The sequence below is a fragment of the Psammomys obesus genome, unplaced genomic scaffold (assembly GCF_907164565.1).
Source record: "Psammomys obesus unplaced genomic scaffold, mPsaObe1.curated_primary_1811, whole genome shotgun sequence".
Classification (NCBI taxonomy): domain Eukaryota; kingdom Metazoa; phylum Chordata; class Mammalia; order Rodentia; family Muridae; genus Psammomys; species Psammomys obesus.
The window spans coordinates 22,680,547-22,692,739 of record NW_026596095.1 but is presented as its reverse complement, the minus strand read 5'-3'; the positions used below and the strand labels follow the sequence as shown (position 1 = coordinate 22,692,739).

Genomic DNA, 12,193 nt, shown 5'->3' with positions numbered 1-12,193 from the left:
AGGGCCTCCACTTCCTCCCACCAGCCTGGCCTTCCTTCAGCTCCCGTCCATGCTCATGGTCCTGACTTGCCTTCCCTCGTGAACAGTTCCACCTGTCATCCCCCAAAACATACATTTGTAGGAATGGATCTTAGTACAGGCCAGGAATTCCGTTACTCTACTTTGTTCGAACTGTCTCATGCTTTCTCTACACCTTAGCACCCTTCTTCTTGCTCATCTTGAACCCCAGCCACAAAACTCCACTGAAAACAGAAACAGCCAGCAGTCTCCCATCTGTGCCCTTTGCTGACACCGGTGTGGGAGGTCTTCCGCCTGGGCTCAGCAGGTTGTGTCTGCCCCCCACCCAGGGCAGCCTTCCCCGGGCACCTCCCTCTCACCGTCAGCAGGTCCTGGCCGCCTGGTTCTTGCCTCTTTGTCCCGTATCTCGTACGCTCCGTTCCTTCCCCACCTGCTGTGGATAACCTAGTTGTCAGGCTTTAAAATCAGAAATGTAAAACGTCACTTCCGTGTTACACCCTTCAGCTGAGTTCAGGCTTGTGAGAAGAATATTAGCGTTGCAGCCCACCTCTGCACCCCTGTCCACTTCCTGACCCCTTACTTCTGGTTCTGACCTCACCACTCCTAGGGCTGCTCTCCTCACAGGGACCTCACATGTTGCCAGAATTGGCATCATCCTGTTCATCTTGTTGATGCGTTTGTCACGGCTCCTAGCCCCTTGCTCGTCAGTGCCCACTCAGGGCTTTGTCAGCACACCCAACTACTACCTCCTCCTCTTTTCCATAGGCAGGTCCAGGCCTACGCTTCCTTCTCTGTGGAGAAGTTTGGGTATTTATGTATGCATGTTCATGTGTCTGGGCACTGGTTTCCTTGAGGCATGTTTATATACTTAGTTTTGGTTTATTCTCCTTACCACTGCCTCTCCTCCCCATCTCCCAGCCCTGCCCCCACCCTGTGCCCTTACCTGTACTCTTCCGCCATCTTCCCCTTCCACTTTCATGTGCATTCTATTACTCTCCCTACCCTTTTACTTCCTTTTAAAGCCTCGTTCCCCCACACACACCTCAAAGGCCCCTTTCGTAGTTTCCTGGCCTCTACCCACACTCACTCCCACATAAATATGCATGTGTGACTGTCGGAAGCCAGGATCCCTGCATGAGAGAGAACATGCAGTGTTTGTCTGTCTGGGTTACCTTCATTTTCCAGCTCCATCCAGTTCCCTGCAAATTTCATCTTTCTTTATGGCCGAGTAAGTTTTACCGTCTGCACACAACTCTTACATGAGCTCATATTGGCCATGTCTGACAGAAGTACAGCCAGCCTCCAGGCTAAGACAAAAGCTAAGAGTTGCCATGGATGTTTCCTGACACTCAGTGCCTCGTGTCGGACCCAGCAGGCTCCCTCATGGCAGCTGCCCAGGCCAGTGCTCCGCACTTCTTGCCTGAGCTCCCACAGAGGCTCCAAGCCCTGTGCTGAGCCCTCCATCTGTCCTCTGCCCCACAGGGCTGTGACATGATGGTGCTCCTATCAGAATTGAATAGTGAATACTTAGAAGCTAGGAAGATGGCAAGTGTGAGGGCCTAACTTTGTCCTCTCCTGTATCTTTGGAAAAGACAGCTAGGGTGACAAAGACCTGTAATCCCAGTGGCCCAACCATGGAGGAGGAAGGGACACCAGGAGGGGTGGATACATGGGATTCATTGGCCAGTCTCAAAAATTAAGATGGGGAATAATTCAGGAAGTCACCCGATGTTGGCCTCCCCACGCGTGCACATGTGCATAGCCCACAAACACAGAGTCAATACCTAAATATCGTCTTAGACTTCCATTGTTGTGACCAGCTTATAAGGAGGAAGGATTTGGTTTGGGCTTAGAGTTTACAGGTTCCGTGGTCCGTTGCCTTCAGGGTATGGCAAAGCCCTTCATGGAGGAAGCACATGCTGGAGGAATCCTCACTTCGATATGTTTGGAGAGTACACAGTGGTGGGGAGGGGCCAGGGTCCCAGTATTCCTTAAGGCCACACCCTCAGTGACCTCACTTCCTTCTTTGAGGACCTTCCTACAAAAGAGTCATACCACTCAAATAATGTCCCGGGCTTGGAAACAGATCTTTACTTAACACACAGCCTTAGGAGGACAGCTTACGATCCAAACCTTAATAAACAGTAAGCCTTTAAAGTTCTCGACAGTTCCCATTACATAATGGCAAATAAAGACTGTTGGTTGGCTGAGTCAGCACCAGGACAACACTGACTCTCAGTGTTCTGACATTAAGATTCAGTGATGAGTGAGAATCAAGCATTTTGCTAAGTGTTAGGCTTCTGTTTCCTTAGTCACTCTATACAGAAAATAATCTGCTCTGGTCAGATCCCCAAGGATGCTTTTCAGCAAATAGAATTTAACTTAAACTTTTAAGTATAGACAGATTTTACAAAACACACTCATTTTCTTCTATCAAAAAAAAAACAAACCAAAAAAAAAAAACATGTTTAGGCAATGTGTATTATTTAATAGTTCATACAGCCCAGAGAGAGATCTCATTTTTAGTTTCTCCTTCTGTCATGAATGTATTTTGTCTTGTGCTCAGTAGTTCTCACAGCTGTAAGAAAGTAATAGGACAGTTAGAAACGTGTCTCATTCCTAAGGGGGAAACATGCATATTCTGAATCAGGAGAATTCAGACGGGACTCTGGCAAACAGAAGGCAAGGTTTCAAAAGCAGCTGCGACACTACAGCAGCTTTTAATGTCGTTTGGTATTTCTTGCCCTTCACACCGCTGTGAGCAACACTGACGTCATGGCGGATGGAAGCTAGCCAGCACATCCCTCCGTACAGTCGCCCCCAGCAGAACCTGGGAAGGGAGCCCACCGCTGTGGCAGGTGTTCTGGTTTTATGAGGACACTCAGATAAAACCTTCTGACCAGAAGCAGCTTGGGGGAAGAAAGGGTTTATGTCAGCTTACAGGTTACCATCCGTCACTGAGGGAAGACAGGAACTCGAGGAAGAATTTGAATCAGAAACTGCCGAGGACTACTGCTTGCTGCCTTACTGGCTCACGCTTATCTCACCTTTCTTACACAGCCTAGGACTCTCTCTCACGAGTGATGCTGTCTGTAGGAAGTCAAGTTGTCTATAGTGAGCTGGGTTGTCAGTTAACTGTCAGACATGCCCACAGACCGGTCTCATCTGGCCAGTCCCTTTCAGGTGACTCTAGACCATGAGGAGTTGGCAGTTGGAGATAACTAGAGCAGCCGGGTAGGACTTTGCCTCGCCTTGACTTGGCCAAGCCCCTGACAACTTTGTGCTTTCTCTGCAGAAGAGCTCCGGGACAGCGACAGTGTCTGTGACAGTGGTGTGGAGACCTCCTTCCGCAAACTCAGCTTTACCGAGTCTTTGACTGGAGACAGCTCACTGCTATCTCTGAACAAAATTCCCCACAATTATGGGCAGGAAGGACCTATAGAAGGCAAAATTTAGCCTGCTGCAGTTCCCCGCACCGTGTAAACCAAAGCCCTGAAATTCCATTGCATCGTTCCAAAGGAGGAAGGCGAAGGGCATCCGAAGGTGCTGGAGGATTGCCGGCCTGCTGACTCATTCTTGATTGCGTTCAAGGCCTTCTGAATTTGGCTTCCTTTCCTGGTTCTGAAATGAATTTTAGTTGTCACATTCAGACGGTGTCTAGCAGTCACAGCACTCAGCTGCGCTGCAGTGCGGCTTGGGGTATGGTGGCTTGAGCTTATCCAGCTGCTGCTGGATTCCACGCGCTTCCTGTTGCTGCTGCCCCTCTGTGGTCCCTGCTGTCATTAAAAGGTGTCCCCACCTGCTGTTCTTCCTAGCCATCTACAGTATATTTGTGCGTTCAAATTAATATTAAGAAAACATATTTTTAAATGAGTAACGTGATGCGCAATAAAAAAAAGACATTGCTTTTTCTAATGTGGTTTATCTGTGATTTAAAAAAAAAACACATGAACTTAACAATATTTAAAACATACTACAATCAGCGCTGAATATAGTATTTTACCCCTTTTTTGCATTTTACTATTGTAAATATGTTTTCTAAATCAAATACTTTAAAAGAAAAAAATGTTGGATTTATAAATGCTATTTTTTATTTTACTTTTATAATAAAAGGACAAGCACATTGTTGAACTCATCTTGTCTGATCTCTGCAAATACTTTTTCAGGAGTCCCTGTAGCTGGGATCCCTGTATGTCACCTCCACACTCTCCTTTAGACGCATTTCTTTAAAGCTAGAAATGTTCAAATATATATATACAGAAAAGTGTTCTGACTCAACACTGAAGTTGAGCTTGGCAAAATCTGGCCAGAGGTAATTCATTCATCTCGACCTGTGGCAGATGTGCCAGCACTTCCGTTCTGTCCGTTATTCCTCTCCAGTGTACCCTTCCAGGCCCTGGGATGTATGAAGTATTGGAGCTTCAGCAGATCATCTGGGTACAGCATGGCCATTGCATTCATGAACACAGGGTAACTATGGCTGACTACACAAAATCTACTAGATGTGGCCCTTCAGCATATATGGGGAAAGACTCACGTACAGCACGCACATAACAGCTGGCCATTAATTCTTGCTAGGGAAGTGAGTCATTTCTTCCAATAGTATAGCCACTGGTATACTGTCCATGCTCCAATAAATATTCCCCTCCCCGTACTCCTAACAAGCAACCATAATTAAACTGTCACACACACAGACACAAAGGCAGGGAAGCAAATGGGCTTAGGAGTAGGAAAGTAAGAGAAAGCAGTAGGGTATGCGGATATGATCGCAATACATTGTATATATGTTTGAGATTGTAAGCAGATATAAATGTTTTAATTAAAAACTAAAAAGACCTTCCAGCATGAAGTTTAGTTGATTCTTCATGCAGAGTTGAAATTAGAGAAAAGAGCGACGGCTTTAAACAGTCCCTCTGAAGGTCTCTGATGTGTGACCAAGGTCTTTTGGTTTTGTAGTATAGAAATCAAATCCAAAGCCTTTGGGCTGAAGAAGTGGCTTGGCAGTTAAGAGCACTGGCTGATCTTGCAGAGGACCAGCCAGTGGGTTTAAGTCTCAGAACCCACATTGTAGCTGACAACCGTCTGTAACTCCAGTCTCAGGGAATCTGATGCTTTCTCTGGCATCTGTGGGCACCAGGCATGCACATGCTGTTAGGAAATAAATGGAGTGAGGAGGTGCCATGGCAGGTCCATGCCAAGGTGAGCTCCTGAGAAAATATGCCATGCAACAGATCTGGTATAAAGGGGCTTTACTTGGAAGAAGGGAGTGGAATGAGAGCCTAAAGAAGAGGTAGAGGAGAACAGTGGACATGTAGACAGCAGACAGACAGGAGCAGAGCCATGAGGGCCGAGAAGTGTTGGGGGGATGGGTGCAGAGAGAAGGACAGAAAGTGGGGAGAGAGCTAGGATGGCAGGCAGTCTTTTTATCCACATAGACCCGGCAATGCCAGGTGATGATTTAAGCAACTGCTAGGTCCCTGAGGGCAGGCAAGCGGTGCACAAATGTGCAAAACACCCATACACATAAATAAATTACAGAAAAACAAAAACCCAAGGCCTTGCCCATGCAAATGATCTACCACTGACCCCATCCAAGATACTGGAAGCCCACCACCTACCATCTACCATCTTTGGAAATTGCCTTCACAACAAAGAGCTACCACCCCATATCCATATCCATGGTGGGCATATGAGAGCCAGTCCCATCTCTGTGACCTCCCCAGATCTCTGGGAAGCAGTCTAAGGTGGGTCTAGGCTCCTCTCTCTCTCTCTCTCTCTCTCTCTCTCTCTGTCTGTCTCTCTCTCTGTCTCTCACACTTGTCAGGCTCGAGGGCCCCCAAAGAGACATCTTGTATGTCTTGTATTGTCCACATCAGGGTCGGCATCCCAGAGATCTCCAGCAGCACAGGTGTAGGGGACCTACTGGGAGGCTTTCAGAGACCCCACTTGAGGTTTAATAAGACATCTATATAGTTTAAGCCTGTTGGTCTTTTACTGGCCCATTCTCTCACTAACCTCTGACTTAACCCTTCTCAGTCATTGCATCTCCCCTGAAGGTTCTCCCAGCCCTGTCCTGTCTCTCTTCTGTCTTCCTCCTGCGTGTGTTGCCTGCATCTTCACCAATCCTTTTGCCCTGTCTCAGCCTCCGGCACTTTATTATGCAAAAGCCACACTCCTTACTCATGCACTTGGTATTGAGGACTATATGACCTTTAAGCAGATGAGGAAGTGATGAGCATTTACATATCCTGGCACCTCTGAAGCTAACAATGGATGCTACCATTTCCCAGGTTTCTGGTGAGACAGTTCCCCTACCAGAGGTTCAGCATGAAAAGATACTGTCACCAACCAGACGGCCCATGCCAATAAAGAAAATAGCACTTCTCTTCTTTAATTAGCAATCCTGGCTTTCTTTCGTTCCGGACACTTCCCCAGGTCTCTATGCTAGTCCACATGAAGGCAGCCAGCACTGCCTGCCTCTCAATGGAAGGAGAGTCCATCTTCACCTTTGCACCAGCAGATGGGGTATAAACACCAGGCCAGGGCAGACAGTCAGGTGGGAAGCTACAATGGGCCTGAAATAAGCTCGCTCTGAAAGCTCCTCTCACAGCAGGCTGCCACTCAAAAATAGCTTCCTCAGAACTTCAGTCATCTTTTGAGGTTTCTGTACTCCACAGGCATAACCCAGACCTTTTCAGGATCCGCAGCCTTTCTTCTTCAGCAGAAGGAGGTCCTATTGTTGTTCATTTTCCCACCTGGGTCCCCTGCGGTAGCTCGGAGACACAGACATTGCAGTCACCAGCACAGAGTATAGGCCCAAAGCGAAGGTGAAGAGGCCAGCCAGAGAGAGTCTTTATACACCAGCCCCTTTCAGTCAAGGATTACTAATTCTCCAGTCAGTGCTGAATATTCAACCCCAATTTGTGACAGAGAAACACAGCTCAAATTTGGCCCATCCCACACTCAAACCCAGATCCACCCAACTCCAAAAACTATCTTTGAGAGTGCTTGAAAAGTCTTCAATGAAAAACTGGCTTGTTTTAATAAAAATGGGAACAGCTCTGTGCAAAGATGGAGCCATAATGTATGGACCCATATGCAAAGTAAACCCAGAATATCACCATAAGGACATACTGCTTGGTTAAATCAATTACTAACAGGCTAGAATGGGTATGCATGAATTATTCATGGGCTTGAGGCCACTGCCCCTTTCTTCTTCCTGTTTGTGCTTTTCAGGAAAATGTTCTGACTTGGGCTTCTTCTGGCAATGGATGTGGAGAGACACAGGAGTCCAAACAGGGTGAAACAAAAGTGGTGGTTATTTTCTTCCAGGCCAGTGGGAAGAACCAGTTGCTGCCTCTCAGAGATTCTATCATTCTCTCCAGGCCAGAAGCAGAGCATACAAAGCAAGGGTCTGGAAAGCCCTCCCCCAGTATTCCACTCAACACCAGGGAGCAGAGTTGGTACTGAAAGCCCAAAGCCTGCAAGGGTAAGAAGGAAACACCTGTAACTGGGGGAGGTTGAACCTCTATGCCTGATACCAAGGGACCAGATTCTTAGGTCTGTTCTGTTGGGAAAGAGATATTTTATGCACTTCAAAACTATTTTTTAAAGCCAGGCTTGTGGCACGTCTGTGATCCCAGGGCTCAAGAGGCTGAGGCAGCGGGATCACCATCTGTTTGATGCCAGCCTAGATTACATTTGCTTTTGAAACAGACTCTGTCTCAAAAGCAAATAATGATGGATGATGATGATGATGATGATGATGATGATGATGATGATGATGATGTTGACATTCCCTTCCCTTTCCTAAGGCAATAGTGTCCAACTTAAGGTACAGCAGGACTCAAAGATTTGAACGAGTCGCTGCACAGCATGAGTGATTTTGTTTTGCGGCACACCTGTTCATCTCCTGACCAAATGCAAATGTTCTTTATGCATTTGAACTAAATTTCTTTTTGCGATTTGGAATCTTACAAATTAGACAAACAAAAATTTTTAAGACTTTTTTTTTTATGTCTATGAGTGTTCTATCTGCATTTATATCTGCCAGAGGAGGGAATCAGTTCACATTATAGATGGTTGTGAGCCATCATGTGGTTGTCGGGAATTGAACTCATGACCTTTGGAAAAGCAGACAGTGCTCTTAACTGCTGAGCCATCTCTCCAGCCCCCAAACAAATATCTTTAAACATGAGTGCTTCCCCTCAAAAATATTTCTCAATATTTATTTCTGTAACCGTCTGAGGTAGATGAAGGGGTTACATTCCTTGCCACATCCCACAGGATACATGTGCTGGGGCCTGTTCCTCTGTGAAGACAGAGGCTGGGCCAAAACTCAGTCCTCAGCCTTCACAATTCATGTCTCTGCTTCACTCAATAGTCAGTCACAGAGTGCAAATGGCTGCCATGAAGGAAAAAATTTAGCGGTTGTGCCAGCAGGAGGAAGGAGCTTGTCAATCAGGGCATTGGAAGGACATCACTCACAGCTGGCCAAACATCTGGAAGATAGCACGCCTCCAAACCAACTCAGCTAAGAACACTAAAACTAGACAGAACTCCGCAGGACAGGACAGGAGACATAAGAGTGCACGGAGATCATTCTCTCACCGGCTCTCCCACTCCTTCCAGACCCTTCCCAGTAGCTTCGGAGCCTATAGGTGTTTCTCAATACCACCTGGCCTCATTTCCTGGGGTGCATCCCCTAGCCCTCAAAAACCCACCCATGCACCAGGCAGTGGGGACACACGCCTTTAATCCCATCACCCAAGAGGCAGAGGCAGGGAGATGACTGAGTTCCTGGTCAGCCTGGTCTACAGAGTGAGTTCTAGGACAGCCAGAGTTACACAGAGAAACCCTGTCTGGAAAACACCAAAAGCCCACAAAACAACAATGAAAACAAACCCCCACCCATGCTCTTACATTAATGCAGACTCCTGACTCCCAACAAATCACAGGCCATCCCAGAGAGGCCAAAGAACCAGACAGGGCACCTCTACAAAGTCCTACTGCAGCCCCTCAGGGAGGCCTTGCCCCCAGAGCTAGTAACTACCCTTCTTACTCTCCCCTGGGCCTCCACGGCCCCTTCACCTCTCCTTCACTCCCTGAGACACAGAAATACCACCATCTCTCCAGGTGTGAGGACAGTGTTGGGCTCCCAAAGTATGTGTGCGAACCACTCCGATCTATCAACGGCAGCCCTGCAATTCTCCCCATCCGAGTTTTGATCCCTTGAAGGTCACCGTCACCATTTGGCTCGCCTTCCTCACCATCCAGCCAAACACCTAGTGAGGGACCAGGGAACAGCTTATGCACACAGCATGTGGGCCAGAGCCGAAAGGCACAGAGACTCCTTAAAGCTGCAAAGAGCAGCAAATTGGAGGCAGAATGTCATTCCTTCCCACAGGCCACACAGCAGGCTGCCCCTCAGCAGCTGATGGCCACATCTTTCGATAGTGAGCCTTTTTTTTTTTTTTTTTTTTTTTTTGTAGCTCATCTAACATCTCCCCCATCTCTTCCAGAGGTTTTCACAGAGCCGCAGTAATTAAATTTCAATTAGAAATCACTCAGGTCTGGCAGCCTGAGTTGGATCCCAGGACCCACAAAAGGGTGGAAGGTAAGAACCCACTCCACAAAGTTGTCCTCTAACCTCTAAACACTCACACACACACACACACGCACACACACACAACTTTAAAAATCACCCAGCTGCTGCCTTTTGCGGAGTAGCAAGATGGATAGAAATGAAGTAAACTAAAGGCAGGGTAGGAAGTGGGACCTGTGACCCAGCCGTACTGTTGCTCTTCTCTGTCTGCCTGGAGCCTGGACAGAGGCCAGAGCTCAGCTAAGAGGGGTGCAGTCTCCTTACTTCTCCCCTCCCTCCAACTTCTCCACCTTCCCTTCATTCCCTTTCTGTCTCTTCTTTTCCCTCTCACTCTCCACCTTTTTCTTTCTTTTCTGTCTCTTCCTCCATCACATCCTTTCTTCCTCTTTCTCTTCCTCTCTCCCTTTCCTTTTCTCTCTCCCTCTTCTCTCTTTCTCCCTCACACTCTTTCCCTTTTTATTCCTTTTCCTCCTTTTCTTCATCTTTCACTTATCACCTGTCACTACTTCCTTCTCTTCTCTAGAACAGTGCCCCCATATACGTACTCCAGGGTGCCGACAGCCAGCTCCTGCAGGCTCTCCTCACGCTCTACTCCCACCTTAGAGCCATGGAGAACAGAACCTCCAGGAAGCCTGCTGAAAACCAGACTTGGCCCAGGAATTGGCAGCCACCTTCTCTCAGCCTCATTTCCTGGCTTAGGAGATAAGCAGCCTCTGTGAGGAGATGCCGGGCCCTGCTTAGTCAGCTAGAAGGGGCTCTGTCTCTTGCAGCTTTTTTGTTTTTACTTTTGATAAAACTGGACAGAGCCATACCAAAATAAAAGGATAGCCATAGATTATAAATATATTTATTTTTCTGCTTCTTCAACTCAGGTCGTAGAGCCCAGGATCATCCCCAATCCCTGGTAGAGAAGCTTTAAATGCCTCTTTCACTTTGAGCAAGAGATTCGCAGGCCTGATGGCTTCCACCGTCTTTTGTGAAGCAGTAACCGTAAGGCAGCATTTACCGTGAGCTCATCCATGCTGGCACAGAGAGGCTGATCCTGTTCAGTTCTCACAGTGGTGCTGTGAAATTCCCATTATTATTGACCATGTCTATAAGATAAGGAAGTCAAAGGGTGGGTATTACAGGACTGAATCAAGATTAACACACATGGGAGTGAAAGAGCATCCAGGCATAGGAGAGGGTGCCCCAGCGTCCTATGGTTGGACGGAAGCCCAAGTGCCCACCTTGCCCTCCCCAAAGCCTAGCTGTGTGTGAGACCTCAAAGCCCAGACTTCTAATACGAAGGTGATTTTAACTAATTATAAGATGAGATTATGGACTATGAGTGAATTCAGCAAATACTGGCTTTATGGTTTTTTTGGTGTTTGTTTGTTTTTTGTTTGTTTGTTTGTTTGTTTTCCTGTAGCATGAAGATCAGAATAGGTAAATCCATTATTTGGCAGGAAATCTCACTTATTAAATGTTATGAGGTCCTTCAAACCTGCTAACCAAATGACCTTTGTGACCTTTATCCAAACACTCTGTAAATGTGTCTTTAGGACAGGGTAAGATGACGGGTGCTCACTGCTTCCCTCAACTCTTCCTGGAGCCATGGGTGACACTGCTCACAGCCACCATCCAAAGCCTGCCCAGACTCGGATATACCCACCTCCTTCGTATGGAGGCAGTAATCACAACACTATTAATTATAATAGTAATTAATCATAATGATAATTAATCACACTAGCTGACATTTGCTGTATTCATGCAGATCTCATTTAGTTCTCACAATTAATGTATGCGGTGGGTTAAATTATATATATATATATGCATATATATATGTATGTATATATAAAGCTAAGGCAGAGAAAGGCTGGAACGATGGCACAGTTGGTATGGTGCCTGGTCCTCAAGCATGAGGGTCTGCGTTTGGCCCTCCATCACCCTCATAAAAGCCAAGCATGGTGGTACATACCTCTAACCTCACGGCAGGGAGAGCATAGGCAGGCAGATCCCCAGAGCTCACTGGTCTTGCTAGAGCTGGCTAGCCTTGCTGAATCAGTGAGCTCCAGGCTCAGAGAGAGATGTTGTCTTAAAAAAAAAAAAAATAAGGTAGAGAGAGATGAAGGAAGACATCCAACATTAACTTTTGGTCTCCACACACATACACATATAACCACACACACATAGAAATGATGGCACGGAAAGACTCAAACCTGCTAGCGTTGGCCCAGTATTCAAACACAAATACCAAATATGTCTGACATTAAAGCTCATTCCCTTAATTGTATCAATTAGGATAATTACGGTTGTCAAATCAGAAGACCTGGCTGCAAGTGGATTAAACAAATGAGGCCTTGTTGGCCGTACTCTAAGAAGACCTGAGTTAGAGGGTGGAGGGTTAATGTGGCAGCTCTACACCATGGCTGGCCCTGTCAACACTGTTTCATCAACAGCTCTTAACTGCCAAGCCCTCAGATAAATGTTTCTCAGCTACACCCAGAAGCGGGATTTACTTCTAGTATGTCTCTTTTTAAAATGTGTGTGTGTGTGTGTGTGTGTGTGTGTGTGTGTGTGTGTGTGTGT

At 46.8% G+C, this 12,193-nt stretch overlaps 2 protein-coding genes across 2 annotated transcripts in view; one reads left to right on the top strand and one right to left on the bottom strand.

The window, feature by feature from the left end:
• Nfkb1 (nuclear factor kappa B subunit 1) overlaps positions 1–4,132 on the top strand; it is a 109,285-nt gene extending 105,153 nt beyond the window's left edge. Inside the window, exon 25 of the mRNA XM_055628196.1 lies at positions 3,314–4,132. Coding sequence (XP_055484171.1) covers positions 3,314–3,474 — 161 coding nt within the window. The 3' untranslated portion in view covers positions 3,475–4,132. The remainder of the gene's footprint in view (positions 1–3,313) is intronic.
• A 6,353-nt stretch (positions 4,133–10,485) lies between these two features.
• Manba (mannosidase beta) overlaps positions 10,486–12,193 on the bottom strand; it is an 85,425-nt gene continuing 83,717 nt past the window's right edge. Inside the window, exons 18-19 of the transcript XR_008722596.1 lie at positions 11,583–11,698; positions 10,486–10,716 (exon numbers count right to left, since the gene is read on the bottom strand). The gene's annotated coding sequence lies outside the window, so the exon portion shown is untranslated. The remainder of the gene's footprint in view (positions 10,717–11,582; positions 11,699–12,193) is intronic.